This window comes from Scatophagus argus, chromosome 23 (assembly GCF_020382885.2).
Source record: "Scatophagus argus isolate fScaArg1 chromosome 23, fScaArg1.pri, whole genome shotgun sequence".
NCBI classification, from domain to species: Eukaryota; Metazoa; Chordata; class Actinopteri; family Scatophagidae; genus Scatophagus; species Scatophagus argus.
In genome coordinates this window covers 47,183-66,049 of record NC_058515.1, presented here as the reverse complement: position 1 = coordinate 66,049, position 18,867 = coordinate 47,183, and the positions used below count along the sequence as shown (strand labels likewise).

The following is an 18,867-nucleotide window of genomic DNA, read 5'->3' as shown; positions in this document are numbered from 1 at the left end:
GGCGGACACCCTCTCTATATTTAAGAGTAGACTAAAAACGTTCCTCTTTGATGAAGCTTATAGTTATAGCTGGCCTAGGCCGGCCCCTAGTTATGCTGCTATAGGCTTAGACTACCGGGGGCCCTCCCATGACGCACTGAGCTCTTTCTTCAACTCCCTCTCCTTCGGCACACATTCATGTCCCATTAATGCATATTACTAACTCAACTTCTTCCCTGGAGTCCCTGTGCTTTCTTGTCCCGCAGATTCCTATCGATCATGACTGGACCTCCTGCTGCGGTCCTGCTGTCGTCCTGCTCAAAACCTACTGCGATTACTACTGTTTAGTCATAATCTGATTTAAATCTGTTACGACTCAGTACAGCTACTACCATTATTGTTACTACTATTGTTATCAAAATCACCATAATACCTTCTGTATACTTCATTATCATTATCATTATCTACATTTCCGATACTTCTGGTATTATTACTGCTGCTATGCATCTCTGCTTGTGTGCTCCTTCTCTCACACCCCACCCCCTCTCCCTCTCTCCCTTGCTCTCTCTCTCGCTCTCCTGCTCTCTCTCTCTCAACCCAACTGGTCAAGGCAGATGGCCGCCCATTTTGAGCTGGGGTCTGCTTCGAGGTTTCTGCCTTCTAAAAGGCAGTTTTTCCTCGCCACTGTCGCCAAGTGCTTGCTCAAGGGGGAATGTTGGGCTCTCTCTATTTACAATTTAATTAAAGAGTTTGGTCTAGACCTGCTCAAATTGGAAAGTGTCATGAGATAACTTTTGTTGTGAATTGGCGCTATATAAATAAACTGAATTGAATTGAATTGAATTGAATTGAATTGAATTAATCTCTATCATAGCTATGCTGCTATAGGCCTATGCTGCCGGGGGACGCAAACATGATCCACCGAGCAGTTCCCCCACCTCCCCAATACCACTACCATCTCTACTCCCCCACCTCCGCTCCTCTTCATCCTCTCCCCTCATCATATCAATATATAATTCATTGTTTTATGTCACTAACTGTGTGTCCAGTTCTCCTCGTAATTTTGTGTCTCTCCCTCCCTTTCTTTCTCTTTCTGTATCTCTCTGCAGGTCTCTCTCCATCCAGATCTACATGTTGAACTGCATCCGGCTCTCTGACAAACCCAATGTCTACTATCAAAATCTGCCTATGTTGTTCTTCTATGTAGTGCTATTATAACTAACTTAAACAACATATCAGCTAAAAAAACAAATACATACAATATATAGTCTTCAGAATTCCATTTATAACAACCTGTCATGTGTGTCCTTGTAATTTATGATGTTTACTGCATGTATGTTTCTCTCTCTCTCTCTTTTATCCTCTCTGTCCTGTCTACCTCTCCCCCCCCATTTTGGATTCCCTCACTCCATATTCCCCTCACCGGTGGTAAGCCTCAGCCACGGGAGAAGTCTTTTTATTTCTAGGTCTTATGCTTTTTATAACCTGACCTTTGCCTCATGACACAGCAGTGAAATAAACTTCTATGTTGCTACGTTGAACCACATCTCTTGCCCTTCTTTGCCTTACAATTATAATGTTATTTCCCTGAAATTCCCAGGGTGAAATTCTCCGGGTGGCGTTGTCGGTTTTCCTTCTAGGTTTCACAAGTATAGATTGCTACAATAAATTGTCATCCCCCTCGTACCACCACATGAGGGTATCTCCTCCTGAGATGAGTTTTGCTACAGTGGTGTCATCCACAAATTTAATGATGGCTTTGTTCGGGTGGGTGGGGGTGTAGAGTAGGGGGCTCAGCACACAACCCTGTGGACAGCTGGTGCTGAGAGATGTGGTCCTACTTTCACCCTCTGGGAACGATCTGGCAGGAAGTTGTAAATCCAGGTGTAGGTGTGAAAACCCCCACATTCTGGACCAGTCTGTTTGGTATGATGGTACTGAAAGCAGAGCTAAAGTCTATGAAGAGCAGCCTGGCATAGCTCCCTTGCTGTTCCACATGAGTGAGTGTGGTGGAGAGAGCTGTGGCAATGCCGTCTACCACTGAATATGGTGCCGAATATCTCAGCCAGTGTAGTTATAATTTCAAATCTTGTGTGTTTGGCTACTAGAGATGCCCCACACCCAGCTTTCTCACAAAGAGACCAGGGCCTTTTGTGTTTTAAATTATCATGTCTAGACCTCTTAAACTTCCTGCCTGCATGCAAAATCCTGCAGGACACTCTGGGTGCGTGTCACACTCCAGCGAGTCGATGCCCATACCGGTAGCAGACGGAAAAGTGTAAGAACGCTCTGAGTAGAGGCACCGACTCCTGTGGCACACAGAAGAAACATACATTACAGGGGCGTTCCTCAGGTAGGTCTCCCCATGTTTGGGGTCTTTCAATCATTCTGACCGCTCCTTCGCAAAGAAAATAAAAACCTTGTCGGCCGGCAGAAGTCTCTATTTCATTCTTCACCAGCAGCAGAGAATTTCCACAACACCAGCAGGTCAGCACAGGCTCTCAGCACCCTCCCAGTCACACTGTCTCGTTCATCACCTTTCCTGGGATTCACTTCCCACAGAGTGCGCCTTACCTCCTGTGCCTGCACTGTGAGGATGTGACTGCTGGGGGCTGGTGGATGTGGCCTTTCTGCAGCTGGTGTTCCAGCTTCAAAGCGGGCAAAGAAGCAGTTTAGCTCCTTGGCTAATGAGGCATCACTGTCAACTGCAGTAAGACCTGTAATTGCTGATGTTTTGGACCTCTTGCCACACTTGCCATATGTTGTTGCTGCTAAAGCGGTCCTCAATCTTAATCTTATATGTCCTCTTGGTCTCCATGATGCCTCTCCTCAAGTTTGCTCTGGCAGCCCTGTACTGCGTTTCATCCCCGAACCTGAAGGCACTTTTCCTCTCTTTTAACAGCACTCCGACCTCATTTGACATCCATGGCTTCTGGTTTGAATACATCCAGATTTGTCTGTCCACTGTGATGGTGTCAACACAGTGTTTGATGCAAGCAAGTTGAGGTGTACACCTTCAGGTCATGGTGTTTGAAAATGTCCCTGCTAAAGGGACCTAGTTAAAGTCGGCTGCTATGATGTGAACTGCTTCTGGGTGGGTGTTCTGTTTAAGGTCCATGGCCTTGTATAAGTGGCTGAGGGCTAAGTTAGCATTAACATCCCGTGGGATATACACAGCAGTCACCATGACAAAAGTAAACTCTCATGGAAGATACAAGGGTCTGATTGGACAATCATATACTCCAGGTGCACCAGTTGTCATTCACGAAGATGCATAACCCCCTTCCCTTGCTCTTAGTGGAGTTGCTGTCTCTGTCAAGTTGGTGGGCTGTGTGGCCTGCTAACTCGTTGGCCGTGTCTAGAATGGATGAGTGGAGCCAGGTCTCCGTGATCAGCAGAAGAATGCAACAGTCCTGTACGAGTCTGTTTTTAGCAATCGGTAGCTTCAGCTCATCTATTTTGCAATGAATCTGACATTTGAGAGGAAGATGCCGGGAAGTGCAAATTTGTGTGGCCATTGTCTCATCCGATCAAGGACGGCAGCATGGCAGCTCGGCAGCTTTTGTGTTCTCTCCTTCCACTGCTTCCTCTTCCTGCCTGCAGGGATGATGATCCATGGAGAGCCCCGTGCTTGACTATATCCTGCGAGATGCCATGTGATTGGATAAAGTCTGTGTTTTTAAGTTGTTCGCTCCATAATTGAATGCTAAGGAGTGTGGATTAATAAATATTTACCATGCTTTATTCTGTTATATGCTTTAGTCTAATTCACAATCTTATAATCTGGTATAAACTGGTTGTTTGTCTCAGTACTGCACACTAGATGCGTCATACATAGCAGGAGAAGGATACCATATCTCAGTCACTCTGACCGACAGGCGACGACACTGATACACCACCCCTCCCCTCTGGTTTGAGTGGAAAGGTGCTGAGACGAACAACCAGTGTTATCTTAAGGCATATGTGTCAAACTCAAGGCCCGCGGGCCACATCCGGCCCGGCGTATAATTATATCCGGCCCGCGAGCTCATTTCATATAGATCTATTATTATTGTGACCAATGGCCCGCCAATATGAAGCGCTGATAACACACGAACTACAGGTCCCATAATGCAGCGCAACTGCCGCCTTACTTTACTATTGGCTACCTGGGAACATTCCTGTGTCAATCAAGTCGAGCTCTGTTGCCTTATACAACCGAGACTGTTGATTTTGTTGGCCTAGCTTGCTCTTTTACAATTACTTTCAGCACAACAACAACGTCTCTACTTGCGCAATTAGCGCACTGCTCCCTCCTGTCGGAAAACGGTCACGACACGCTCATCTGTGCCGCCCCGGGCTCGAAAGAGTGATGTATCGGAGTGGGAAAACCGCAGTGCATTGTGGGCTTTTCAGGCAACTGAAAAGTGTGTTTACGTCTGCTGCTTGCATGATGCTGCTTTTGTGTTCTGTTGTTTTGTTTCAACAAGTTAAAACATGGTGCCGACATGCTGTGTCGTTAACTGCCACAGTCGTTCACATGATCGCTTCGGTAAAATAAACGATCGGGTGAGTTTTTTTCTCATTTCCTACGTGCACGCAAACCCGAGGACCTCGGATCTGTGAGCTAACAAGGAGACACCGAATGGCCTGGGTAGCAGCCGTGAGACGACCAAACATCACTTTCAGTACAATCACCCGACACATGTTGGTGTGTTCACGGCATTTTCAGACTGATGTTGGTGGTGTTTTTCTGAAAATAAAATGAATGGCTGGCTTTCTTCCTCTGCTTATTTCTGTTTATCCGTAACATGTCATTGATATGTCAGGCACAAAATCTCCTGATCTGCTACTTGCTCATATGGTGACAAACACCAGGCCTGCGTTTTACAAAGAAAGTTAATGAAACTATGCCTGATGGTGATAATAAATATTGTAGTTCACTAGCAATATATAAAACTATATTCCAACTACTTTAATTGAGCCATAATAAGTCCTCTGTGAGATCATGCCATTTACTCAAGCAATAATGTCTTGCAAGTCTTTTCAGCTTATTACAAACATTCTTGTGAGAAAGTTTTTTTTTTGTAGCATGTTCGTATTTTTACTTGTTTTGACAGGAGATTTTAATTTATTTTATTTATTTTGGAATGATATTCCTGTCAGTTTTTATTCTGTATGTTTAAAAATGTGTTCAAAGTGTTAACTTTAGATCGGCCCGCGATCTAAGGTGTGCTTTGAGTTTTGGCCCCCTGTGCAACTGAGTTTGACACCCCTGTCTTAAGGTATATATAATGATGTACTTCCTAAAGTGCTTCAGATCCCACTTGGCGTTTGGCTGAAACAGACTTGTACTCTGTGGTGGGATCTCCAAAGATCTTTGTTTCTAAATAAATAACTCTATTTTAAGGCTATTCAACGACTCTGTTTTAACTCTCTCACATCAACCCACTCGGGGAGGCAAGTGTGCTTCGCCACTGGGTCAGTTCTTGGCTCTGAGGAATGGGGGGCAAAAAATAAAAGACCCAGAGACCGCAGCTTTAAATACAAAAGGGCCCGTAATTTACTGAATGTAAAATAAACACATAAAACACAGTACACAAACAAAAAACAGAATACCCTGCAGGTTCAAGAAGGAATTTCAGTCCAATTCAGTCCGAAAATAATAGGTTAATCAGTCCTTTTTCCTGTTCAAAAAGAGATCCCAACACTCCTAACACTGGCAGCGAATCACCATACGCAGAGGATTTCCTCACTGATGCAATGGAGAAGATGAGATGAAGGTCTGGATCTGGCTCGCCATCTTGTTTCCCGCCTGTGAATGTGCGCAGGCCCACATACTGCAGACCAATCTTCGCTCCGACCGAGCTTCCAACCAAGCAATAAAACCTGACCTGTGTAACAGGCCATAAACAAAACAAATCTTTTTAACTCATCAAATTACACAAATAAATGTTTCACAATATCTGTCGTAACATTACTGCTATGGTGCTTTCCCATCTCAAGATGGCGGCGGAGCGGTCCCTTTTCACTAACGGCTCCGTCTCCCACACAAACTACTGAACACATCTTCCATCTAGACAGTATATATACATTTTATAACATTCACAACAATCATAAACCAAAAATATTGACTGGTAAACGGTTTCTGACAAAGGTTTTCATTGTAAACAGCTACGTTGTCAGTGTTAGCTCTTTGCCAGGGCAAAAAAAGATAATGCGACGAAAACGTAATAAAATGAACATAAAACTCACCAAAACTGGTGTGGCTTAGTTTCCATATAATCCCTAATTAACTAACTAATAATTAATAACTAACTAATTAGCTAATTAACTGCCGCATGTTCTCTCCGATTCTCTCCTTTGCTTTTTCCTTCAGGTCTCTGCTGCTACAGCGTCACTGAGGCGCTGCGCCTCGTCCCTTAAAGGGGCGGCAATAAATTTTCTATCAGCACAATTTTACTCTTAATTCAAAATCACGGCCTTGATCGCTGTGAAGACGCTCTGGAAACCCATAATGGATGAAAAACTGCTCCCAAAGGCATTGCACTACAGTAATGTTTTTTGTGGGTATTGCCACAGCATACTTCGTGAAATGATCGGTAATTAATTGTGTTGCGGCAATCCAGTTCCAGAGACAGAAAGTCCATACAGACCAGTTCCATAGGTCTGCTGGTTTGGATACTGACCGTGGGTGCAGCTTTCTCTGGCTGACATTTCTGCTTAACACACCTTGGACAGGTTCTAACCTTGGACTGAACATCTGCAGACATCTTCGGCCAATAAAACCTGGATCTGGCCAGCTCAAGGGTGTGTTCAATGCCGAGATGACCCTTCTCGTCATGAAGACTGATTAGAACAGATGGCCTCAAAACACATGGAAGAACAAATTGGTATTCTGTCCTGTTTTCACAATGTCGTTTCCGGTATAAAAGTGAGTTTCTTAGTTCAAATCTCTCATCTCTCAGCATCAGAAGCAGCTCTGGTGACTTCACCTTCTATTCAGGTGTAGGTTCACCAGACTCAAGCGACTTGATAATGCTGATTGAGGGGTCTGCTCTTTGTAATCTGACTAGATCGGCATCACTAGCCTGGCTAACGGCCCTGTTTCATCGGGCTTTGAGGACAAGTACAGTTGATTGTCATCAGCATAACAACGAAAGTTTATGCCATGTTTCTGAAAAAATATTTCCTAGAGAGCGCATGTATAATGTGAACAGGATCGTCCCAAGCACTGAACCCTGTGGAACACCGAGGTTAACCCTTAAATGTGAAGAGGAAACATCATTACTGACTGAACACTTCAAACAGAGTGTTCCTGTGTAGGTGATCAGTTAACTGATTTGCAACCACTCTTTCAAGTATTTTAGACAAAGATGGGAGGTTGGATATTGGCCTATAATTTGCTAAGATGTCTGGGTCAAGTGAAGATTTTTTAAGCAAAGGTCTGATAACAGCAGTCTTAAACACCTGTGGTACATAACCTGTTGTTAAAGACAAGTTGATCTGATCTAAGAAGGAAACGCCAATCAAGGGAAAGACGTCTTTGAGGAGCTTAGTTGGGATGGGGTCTAAGAGACATGTAGTTGGGTTAGATTTGTTAATGCTGGAGGTCAGTTCAGGGAGGTCTAGGGCAGGAAACTGTCCAGAGATGGAGTAGGACTAAAAGAGGTTTCTGGCAGTATATTGGCTATTCTGGGGAGATCTTTATTGATTTTTTCTCTAATGTTAATGATTTTATTGGTGAAGAAACTCATGAAGTCTTCACTACTAAGAGCTGCAGGAATACAAGGCTCAACAGAGCTGTGACTCTTTGTTAGCCTGGCTACAGTGTTAAAGAGAAAACCTGGGTTGTTCTTGTTTTGCTCTATTAATTATGAATAATAAGCTGTTCTGGCTTTACGAAGGGCCTTTTTATATGTCAATAGACTATCTTTCCAGGCCCTCTGGGATTCAACTGATTTGGAGGAGTGCCACAACTAGTCATAGCGGGTAGGGTTCTGGTTAAGCCACTTTCAGACAGTCCCACGTAGCGTAATTCACAAGGAATAGTTAGATGTTTGGCTTATATTTTCTTTGCACAGTCCTTTAGTTGAGCTGCAGGGACTTTGCTCCCCACCTTTTTCTCTGATCACAACGGGTTACCTTTTGGAGGTGCGATTGTGGTCGGCAGTGTCTGGGCCAGCTTTCGGGCGCCTTAACATTAGCATTCTAGAAGAAAACTCTTTTGTCCAACATTTTCCATTGTTTTTCAATAATGCGCTGGGTTATTAGATCGGTGGCAGGTGGCCAAAAAGAGGATAAAATCCGTTTGTACCCGTTATTGTAAGATGAAGGCAAGGGTTTGGAAACGGGGAGGTGTCTCACCTTCAAGCCCTATTAGAGCTGGAGTATGCTAGGGCAAATCTTGGAGGTACTGTTAATCAGTGGGACTGTGAATCCTTAAAACCCTACACTCTGGGGGAAGACAGGGGCATCCTCTCTCCCCGCTGCTTTACATTCTCTACATGGAGCCTGGGGCTGCACCCGTCAGAGCGGACCCAAGTGCGAGAGGTTTCTTGGTTCCTGGCAGTGGAGGCTTACGACTCAAGCTCTCCCAGTGAGCGGATGACACCGCGCTGCTACTGGATAGCCACACGCGCTTGCTAAGATCGTTGAAGATTTCCCAGGATCTTTGCATTTCACCAAATCCTCAGTTAAGTTTTGTGGGCGGCGGAAAGAGAGGGTGGATGTGCCAGGGGTTTTTTCAATCTGCATAGGTCCTCTGAAGATTCTGGGAGGTCAGCTTTGAGTCTGCGAAGAGTGCGACAGCCAACTGGACTGCGCGTTTAACGCTAGCTCATGATAAACTTGGACTGTGGAAGGCCAGGCGCCTGACTTTTATAGGAAAGGTTCCAGTTCTGAAAGGAGACATTCTGCCGTCACCTTTATATTTTGCATACATATACCCACTGCCAGTCGTGAGAGAATGAGAGTATGAGAGAGCCTCTTCTGCGGCTGGTGTTTGGTTTCATGTGGGGCGGGAGATAGGAGTTTGTGGCACGGACCCACGTGCTAGCTGAGATAGAAACCGCCGGAATCATAATCACGTCGCAAAATATGTGCGTCCGCTGCACGGCACGCCACAAGTGCCTTACCATAACCGTAGTCGCTGGGACCACAGCGGTCTTCGCCGCCACTCAGGAGAGGGCTGCACTACTCTGGTTTCTATTCATAGGGCACAAGTCTTTCACCTTTTACTAAAGACTTCCTTGGAGAGAAGCACCAACGAATTGAAGCAATTTTTGACAGGCTTTGCTGTTTGGCTGAGCCTCCAGCTTCTGTGAATGTCATTTAAGATGCTGCTAACAAGACTTAGGGCTAACAAGACTACTAAGACTTAAGACTTAGACTTTTGGCTCCTCTTTTTGGTGGTATTTCTTTTGCCTTCCGGTGGCATTAAGGTATTACCAGCTTTTTGGAGAAAATTCCCCTACACTCCTTGTGAAAATACTTCAGCTTTTTGTAGTTGCAAGTTTACTCACAAATAGGAGTTCATTGGGGTTTTTTTTCCACTTCTAATCCTGCCGGTTTTTCCATCTTGACCTGGCAAATCGTAACGGAAGGTAAGTGACATTTTAGCTATTTATCTTTCTGTTTTACCTATTTTATTGTCTTACCAGTTTTAATAGACTTGCACATCTCTTTCCACTAGCTAGCTGGTGGCACCTCCACCATGTCGGCCAACCATGCCGGCCTGTAGAGGCACCACAGTGTACGTTTCATTTTTAAAACGAAAGATGGAAAGCTCATGAGGATGTCCAGACTGAACTTCTCTAGGAAGCTAGTCCAGAAAACCCTGAATTTCCAACCTGATGACATAAACTGTATAGTGACACTTCCTTTTAACAAAGGCTTTGATGTAAGTTTTCATTCAGCTATATTGCTCAGAGAGTTCTGGCTGCATTATGAGGACTGCAAACCCCAGCTTTCTGCATTTGAAGTAGAGAAACTGACTGACAATGCCTTGAAAACGGTTATTGTTAGAATGTTCAATGAAACTGTAAGTGCAGAGGACATCTGTTCATGGCTGGGAAGATATTGCACTGTTAAAGGCCAGGCTACCAAGGTGAGAGATGATGGTATCTGGAACTGCGCAGGGAGGGTCCCCATTCAAAAATGGCAGGACCCTCATGGTTACCAGGGCCTGAAGCATCTCCCATCCATGATAGTTTTGGGAAATAACAGGGGCTACATTCATTACCAGGGCCAACCCAAGCTATGCCGAAAATGTGGTGAGCACGGGCACCTAGCAGAAGCATGTCAGCAAATTGTTTAAGATGAAAGATGAAAGTGACATATTTTGTCATTGGAGGGAACTCACTCCAACGAAATTTGTGCTCTGCATTTAACCCACCCAAGTGACATGCACACACACACAGCAAACTGGGGGCAGTGAGCGACCGCGTGCAGCACCCGGGGAGCAGTGGGGGTTAGGTACCTTGCTCAAGGGTACCTCAGCCATGGACACCGGTACGGGGAATCGAACCAGCGATCCACCGGTTACGGGTCCGACACCCTAACCGCTGATCCACAACTGCCCCAAAATCACGGCCTTGATCGCTGTGAAGGCGCTCTGGAAACCCATAATGGATGAAAAACTGCTCCCAAAGCCATTGCGCTACAGTAATGTTTTTTGTGGGTATTGCCACAGCATACTTCGTGAAATGATCGGTAATTAATTGTGTTGCGGCAATCCAGTTCCAGAGACAGAAAGTCCATACAGACCAGTTTCATAGGGAAATGTAGAGAAACTGGGCACACCTATGAGGTGTGTACCAATGGCAGAAGGTGCAACTGTCGTGTAGGCTCAGAGCAGAGACTCAAAGCCACACCACAATAATTTCTAAGTTTTAGCTGTGTCCAATTGTTCAGGACAATCTTCCCTCGAAGTCCAGTAGAATCATCAACAGGAGACAGGATTCTGAGCAGTAAAGACTTTAATGCCAGCAAAAAAGGGAAAAACCGTTCACAAAGCACACTAGGTACACGTGAAGGGTCTCTCTCAAAATGACTGGTGGCTTCACATTATATACCTTAGGGTTTGGACCTTTCCATGCCTATTGTCCATCCCTTTTGCCAACTTTGTTTCTATTACACCAATAGGTTTCTATTTTTGTCCTGGATTGGGTGGTGACTTTTTACACCATTAGGTAGGCCTGCCCTAGGTTTTCTGGGGACTTTCCACTGGCCTTATCTTGCACCTGTTTATTCATGATTTTATTATTATTTTTATGTGCTTCTGTGCACAGTTTACACCATTATATTTTTATGTGCTTCTGTGCACAGTTTACACCATTAGTTCTCCTCTCTGGGCTGCCTTCCAGTTTTGGCCTAAGTTTCGGCTGGCACCAGACACTATTATCTCCAGGCCTCTTTCTGTGCTGTTTTTTTAAAAAATAATTGTTTTATGCAGGATTACAATAAATGCTCTTTTTCAGGTTTACAGCAGTTACCATGAGATTACATTGACAGTGTATGGCTACCATAGACAGTGTTTCACTACCATAAAACAGTTTCACAATTACAGTTTTACCTTCTATAGCTTACAGGCCCTTAACCAGTTGTATCCTTTTAATACAGCTGTATCTTGCTTTTCTTTCAATCTTAATGGAAACATAGCATGACTACTTCATGCTATCATATTGCAGTGCATACTATAACTTTTAGCTCATCATAACTTACATAGAAATTATACCACACAACCTCTGTGGAGAATTAAAATTCTTTTGCCAATAAGTTGAAGGCAAGTGCAAAATCTAATGAAAATGATGGGAATAGACAAAGAACAGAAATGTTTGTTGAGTTAATTGAAGAGGCGGAGCTGGAAAATTCAAATCTCCCGCCAAATCCTGTAAGTGGACAAGAATCAGATGAGGCGGGAGAGGGGGAGGAGTCTGAAAAGTCCACACAAGAAGGGACCAGTGGAGAAACTGGTGAGTTGCAGATGGTGGGCGGAGCTAGCTCCAAAAATGGAAGCAAAGCGAGGAAGCCCTGCCCCCAAATACACAGCATGCAAAGAGGATCTTACCAGAATTGTCCCCTGAGTCTCTTGGAGCCTCAGAGAAGAGGTGAAGAGCTGGTAACTCCTTTGACAGCTCGTCTGTGGAGGAACCCAGAGTCTTTCCCTCAAATTCACCAAATGAGGTCTCATTTCTTTCAATTGCTCTGCAATCAACCCGAAGGACTTAAAGTTCAATATGAGAGTACCACAAAGGCGAACCCCCAGAGTCCGAAAGGGGAATGTAGCTCAGATCCGGCACTCTTCCCCCATGAGAGTGAAGGATGAGTGCCATTCACAGGAAATAAACTAGGTCTGTGTTTTTAACAGTGTAGACCGGCACCCTATCCTTCTAGAATTTTAAGATTATATACCTGTTCATTTTAATCATACTCATGGCGCTCACCTTCTCAACCATCAATGTGAGAAGTGTGAAGTCACGAGTCAGAGCCCAGACTGTCTTAACCTTTCTTAATTCTTTTAAGTCAGACGTGTTTTTAATACAAGAATGTAGGCTGCCCTTCTTAAACCAATACAACCAATGGGAAAAGATGTGGCCAGGAACCTACATATGGAGTGAAAATAAAAATGATGGACTGGCCATTTTAATCAAAAACCCACTTGCCTTGGTAAAGGGAAACACTGTGTGAGAGATGGATGGGCACTTTTAACACGACTTTTATGGGAAAAGATTTTAACGTCTTAAATATTTAACAACAAAGATGACAGTTATGAACTCTTAGAAGAATTGCAGTCCCACATGCTAGACAGGGTACCTTTAGTTGTAGGAGAGGATTTTATTGTATTAAAAATGTAAGGAAAGTAAAGAGTAAAGAGAAAGTAAAAATGATAAGGAAAGAGCAGGGGAAGATTTTAAAATGGATAAAACATCGGTTTTATTGCAGAAACTATGCAGGGATTTTAAACTACTGGACTGTTTTAAAGTCATGCATCCCAGAGAGGAGGGCTTCACCTGGTTCAGTGGTGATGGTGCCAGAGCCTCTCGCATAGACTATATTTTATCACGAGATTGCCCACCAACCGATGCTAGATTGACACCTGTTTTCTTTTCTGATCACATGATACCTGCACCCTTTCACTCTCTTATGGTGTGACAGCTGGGAAGGGTCTGTGGAAACTCAACTGCTCCCTTTTAGAGGATAGAGAGTTAGTTAGTCAATACAGGGAGCAGTACAAAGAGTGGCAGACCATCCAAGACTTTTACGATACACATGCACAGTGGTGAGAAATGGTGAAAGGGAGGACCCAGACTTTCTTTAGACAGGCAGGGAAAAAGAAAAAAGATTTACGTAACTGACGCATGCTGGGACTGCAGAAAAGACTACTTATTTTATTTTAGGTTGCGCCAACAAGGAATGGGTTTTAATGAAGAAATAGAACAAGTCAAGTCAGAAATGTCGGCTTTGGCAGAAAACCAAAGCAAAGGTGTAATCCTGAGGAGTAAAGAAAAATAATAAAAGAAAAATAATTAGAAGAAGGAGAAAAATGCACATACTTTTTTAAGAAAACAATCAGCCAGAGCAAAAGTATTCCATGCCTAAAAACGGACAATGGAATCATAGCAGAAACAACTGAAGAAATAAACCAAACTGTAGAAAACTTTTATAGTAAGTTGTACAAGAGAAAGCCCTTGGATAAAGACACCACAGAAGAACTTTTAAATTTTATTGAACAAACTGTGAAAGACAGTGGGCTTTAATCCCAAGATTTTACCTTTGACAAGTTAAAGAAATGTATTTGTGCTTTTAAAAGAGGGAAGTCACCAGGAGAAGATGAGCTCCCCCTGGAATTTTATTTAATCTTTTGGGATATTTTAGCACCTGACTTGCTTGCTGTTTTTATGGGTTTTGAACATCTCGACCGACTACCTGATAGTTTTATAGTAGGGATAGTGACTCTCCTTTACAAAGACAAAGACAAATCTGACTTAAAGAACTGGAGACCTATCACGCTCTTAAACTTGGACTGTAAACTTTTTAGCAAACTTTTAGCATCCCTTATGTCCCTGTTTTTTTCTGATTCACCCGGATCAGGCCTGTGCCATCCCGGGGAGGAAGATCACGGACAGCTTCGTACTGATCAGAGACACCATCTGTTATGCGAGAGACCAAAACTTGAGACTCATGGTGCTAAATTTAGACTTTGAAAAAGCCTTTGATCGGGTCTCACACCAGTACCTTTTCCAGGTACTGCAAAAAATGTGGTTCCTGGAAAGGTTTATAGTCTGAGTGGGATCGCTGTACGAGGGAACTACCAGCAAATTTGTGATTAACGGGCATCTGACAAAAGCAGTAAATATAAACTGCGGTGTCCGTCAGGGTTGTCCCTTATCTGCCCTCCTCTACGCACTATGCATAGAACCATTGGCACAGATTTTGAGAAGGGACAAACAAATCAATGGGAAGAGTCCCTGGGAATGGAGGAATCAAATCCAAGTTGTTTTTATACATGAATGATCTTAACATTTTATGCTCTGATCTTTTATCCGTTAACAGGACGCTGGACTTGACTGACTGGTTCGGACAGGCCTCTGGGTCAAGACTTAACAGAAACAAGACAAATGCCCTTCTGTACGGCCCGTAGACAGCGACTGAAACAGCGGGACTCCCTGTGACAGTGACTGACACAGACATGAAAATATTGGGAGTAAAATTTGATTGGGAGAGGGGAGGGATAACAACTGGCCGGACCAGGTAGGGAAAGTTAAAAAAGACTTGGGTACTGGACACTCAGACAACTAAACATGGAGGGGAAGATTTTAATAACCAAGGCAGTGATTTTACCTCTGTTTCTATTTGTCAGTTCTGTTTTTATCCCAACAGAGAGAGTGCTTTTAGACGTGGAACGAGCCATCTTCTACTTCCTATGGAGCTCCAAATGGGAACAACTAAAGAGAAAAGAAATGAAAAACACAAAGGAGGAAAAGGAGTCCCGGACCTGTATTTGTTTTTAATAAGCACATACACAGCAATCTACATCTCAGCTGCAACGGCCCCATCCAGAAACCACAAGACAGCAGCGATGGTCCGGTTCTGGATGGGATCCTACCTCCAAACACTGGGACTTTTAACAAGAGATCTCAGGGTGCCTACAGCCTTCAACCTACCACCAGCCTACGCCTCCATTCAGACTTTTTTAACAAATTTTAAACTGGACAAAGAGGATGCAAAAGTTTTAACCAACCACAAATGTCTTATTTCTGTTGTGCAGGAGCGGGAACAAGTGAGCCCAGTGCCCAGGCTCACATTCGGTGAGCCCTCAGATGTTTGGCGCAACGTGAACCATTCTGCTCTCCCAAACAGACTACGGGACCTGTTGTGGATGGTGGCTCACGAGATCCTCCCGGTCAGGTCCGTAATGCACTCCCAGGGCATGCCGACGCACTCAACCTGCCCCCAACCAGGTTGTGGCGCACCTGAGCCGGTGAGGCACCTGCTCTGGGAGTGCAGCTCCGCCATCGAACTGTGGGCACTAGCCTGCTCCCAGAAATTCCTGTACTTGCCAGCAAGGGAGGTCCTCTCTGCCCAACTAGTGCTGTATGGGGTGAGCCAAATGAAGCAAGCACCAACTCAGGACTTCACAAAACAGTGGCTCACCCTAGCCGCCATCAAAGACACCATATGGACCTCCAGAAACTTGCTGGTAAGATGGCGCATGCAGATCCCCCCCGTGGCTGTGATCCAAATGGCCGCAGCAGCTGTGCGAATGGCTGTTGCTGCAGGCGGCAGGCCTGGGACACAGCCACAAAGAAGAAGAAGTAGTCGGACTCGTTGCTGTTGACAATGCGGCCAACCACAGCTGTATCATCCGCAAACTTCACGATCAGGCAGCTAGGATGTTGCGCTGAGCAGTCGTGTGTTAGCAGGGTGAACAGGAGGGGGCTCAGCACACAGCCCTGGGGAGAGCCGGTGCTGAGAGTGATGGAGGAGGAGGAGATGTCATGGATCTTCACGGTCTGCGGCCTGTCCGTCAGGAAGTCCAGGACCCAATTGCAGAGAGTGGAGCTCAGTCCGAGAGTACTGAGCTTGTGGATCAGTGTCTGTGGAATGATTGTATTAAAGGCAGATGTAAAATCCACGAAGAGAAGGCGGACATAGGAGTCCTTATTCTCTAGGTCGGTGAGAGATATAGCATCCTCTGTGGATCGGTTCTTTCTGTATGCGTACTGGTGTGGGTCCACAGTGATGTCGATGCAGTCTTTGATGCGGGCCATGACCAGTCTCTCAAAGCACTTCATGACTATCGGGGTGAGCGCTACTGGCCGATAGTCATTCAGGCTCGTGACTGTGGAGGTCTTGGGAATGGGGATGATTGTGGCGGTCTTCAGACAGGTCGGGACCGTTGCCTGTTGGAGAGAGGTGTTGACGATGTCCGTCAGTTCCTCTGTGAGCTGATGTGCATAGCCTTTCAGCACCCGCCCTGGGATATTATCGGGACCTGAAGCTTTGTGTGAGTTTATCCTCTGGAGGGTCTTCCTCACTTCTGCTGGGGTCATGCTGAGGGGCTCTTCACCAGGTGGGGGGGTAAGTCTGGTGCTGAGGGGGGTGTCCGGTTCCTCCAAGCGGGTGAAGAAGTTGTTGAGAGCGTCAGGCAGAGAAGGGTCCCTGGGGCATTGTGCATCTTTGGTGTTATAGTCTGTGATGCACTTTATGCCTCTCCACATGCTCCATGGATCGTTGGATGCAAAGTGTCCCTGGATCCTCTGGGCGTATGCAGACTTGGCCCTCTTCACTCCTGCAGTCAGCTCTCTTCTCGCCGCCCTGAGTGCCAGTTTGTCACCTGACCTAAACGCAGCATCCCTGGCTTTCAGCAGAGACCGGACCTCTGCGTTCAGCCAGGGTTTCTGGTTTGGGTAGGTGGTTACTGTCCTGGTACTGGTAACATCCTCTGCACACTTGTAGATGTAACTGAGGACCGCAGATGTGTAGTCCTCCAGGTCCACCTCTCCCTCACGGACAGCTGCAGACCCGCGAGTCTGTGCGCTGGAAACAGTCCTGCTGTACAGGGACAGCATCGGTGTGCCACACGGTGATGGTCCTCTGTGTTGGCGTGTGGCGTTTGAGCAGCGGACGGTAGGCAGGAACCAGCATGATGGAGATGTGGTCGGAAAAGCCGAGGTGGGGGTGGGGGACAGCTCTGTATGCATCTCATTTGTTTATATAAACACGGTCCAGCGTGTTATTTCCCCGTGTCGGTATGGTGACATGTTGGTAAAACTTAGGCAGAGTGTCTGTCAGGTTTATGTGGTTGAAATCTCCTGCAACCACGAGCGAGCTGATGTTATTGTGTAGCTCGCGTGGTGCTTCGTTAGCATTAGCACCCGGCGCGATGTAAAGAGCCATAGCAAACACCGCCGTAAACTCCCGCGGCCAATAGTGTGGCCGGCATTTCACCGTCATATACTCTATCGCCTCAGAGCAGTGGCTGTTAACCTTTGTGCAGTTTGTACACCAACCTTTATTAACGTAGACGCATAGTCCGCCCCCGCAAGCTTTCCCCGACAGCTGGTTGCGGTCCACTCGGAAGAGAAGCCGGCCGGCAATCTGGAAGGCTGGGTCCGGCATTTTCTCGTTTAGCCATGTTTCTGTCAGACAAAGCACCGCACAGTTCCACATCTCACGTGAAACCCCCAGCCTCAGTCGAAGTAGGTCCATTTTGTTGTTCAGAGAGCGAACATTGGACAGGAACAGGGACGGGATCGGTGGTCTCCCGACGTTAGCCTTTAGCCTAGCTAACAAGCCGCCCCGTTTGCCCCTCTTCTGCTTCCGTGCACACCGCTTCCTCTTGCCCACCGTCCGGCGTAGCCTGCTATGCCAGTCTGGTGTTCTTAGCAGCTGTAGTCTGCCCAGTGAAGCCCTGAGTTGGTGTGAGGCCGTTGTTGTTGTTGTTGTTGTCGTTGTGGTCATGGTGCTCGAGCTGTCCCTTATTTTTATAAGTTCGGCTCGGCTGTACCTTTTGCGCTTGTTTAGACAAACAAAACAAGTAGAGTTGGCCTTTACACCAACACAAAAACTACAAAAAAGGGGCTTAAACCCGGGAGCGTGAGAAGTCGCTGCACTAATGCACGCCGCCATCTTGCCATGCACGCCATCTTGCCTCTGTGCCTATTCAGCTGAGGGAGCAGGAGCAACACAGAAAGAGCTCGGGGCGGAGGCGGCCTGGCTCTCTGGGTGAGGAAGGTGGGAAGGAGCAGGAGGGAGAGGATCTCCTCTGAGCATGGACAAAGGCCCGAGAGACCATATCTGTTTGGGTGAACAGAATGGTTTCACTTCTTGGTAGGGGCTCACCCCGTTCTTGCACAATATTTTTTTTTTTATTATTATTATTATTTTTCAATGAGCATTGACACATAATTTAATCATAGATTTTATATGCACAATCTGTAAATAACTTTTTAAAATGTAACATACTTTTTAAATTGATGATTTGTGGAAAATTTATAAATTTACTTATAATTGTTTGAGTGTTATTTACTAAGTGCTGACAATATCATTCTTGTCTGTGAGACCAGAGATGGTGCTGGGAAAATTGTGTCAATAAAATTTTACAAAAGAAAAAAAAATCTGTTCTTATCAGTTTAATATCTGATACGTCCTCTATAAGGGGACAGCATATTAAATGGATTTTTAGAAGAAGAAGAAGAAACAACTTTTATTGGCAGTATATATATATTTTTACATACACACATACTGAATTTTACTACTGCATTTATCCCATCCTTAGTTGAACACACACATGCAACACCCGGCAAATTACATGCAGTGAAACACACACAGGAGCAGTGGGCAGCATCAAGCGCCCAGGAACATATTGGGGGGTTAAGTGCCTTGCTCAAGGGCACATCAGCC

The 18,867-nt window shown here is 45.3% G+C and overlaps 1 protein-coding gene and 1 non-coding gene across 2 annotated transcripts; both read left to right on the top strand.

Moving 5' to 3' along the window:
• The first annotated feature begins 9,153 nt into the window (after positions 1-9,153).
• On the top strand, positions 9,154-9,266 carry LOC124055108. The gene has a single exon (XR_006842569.1). It is a non-coding gene; the product is annotated as a U5 spliceosomal RNA (small nuclear RNA).
• Positions 9,267-12,393: 3,127 nt separating this feature from the next.
• Positions 12,394-15,804, top strand: LOC124055027 (transposon TX1 uncharacterized 149 kDa protein). Its single transcript, XM_046381621.1, is given in 10 exon segments — positions 12,394-12,420; positions 12,853-13,078; positions 13,081-13,343; positions 13,345-13,473; positions 13,476-14,032; positions 14,034-14,420; positions 14,422-14,690; positions 14,693-14,725; positions 14,728-14,913; positions 14,916-15,804. Coding segments are annotated over 10 exon segments (2,961 nt in total). The 3' UTR covers positions 15,800-15,804.
• The last annotated feature ends 3,063 nt before the right edge of the window (positions 15,805-18,867 follow it).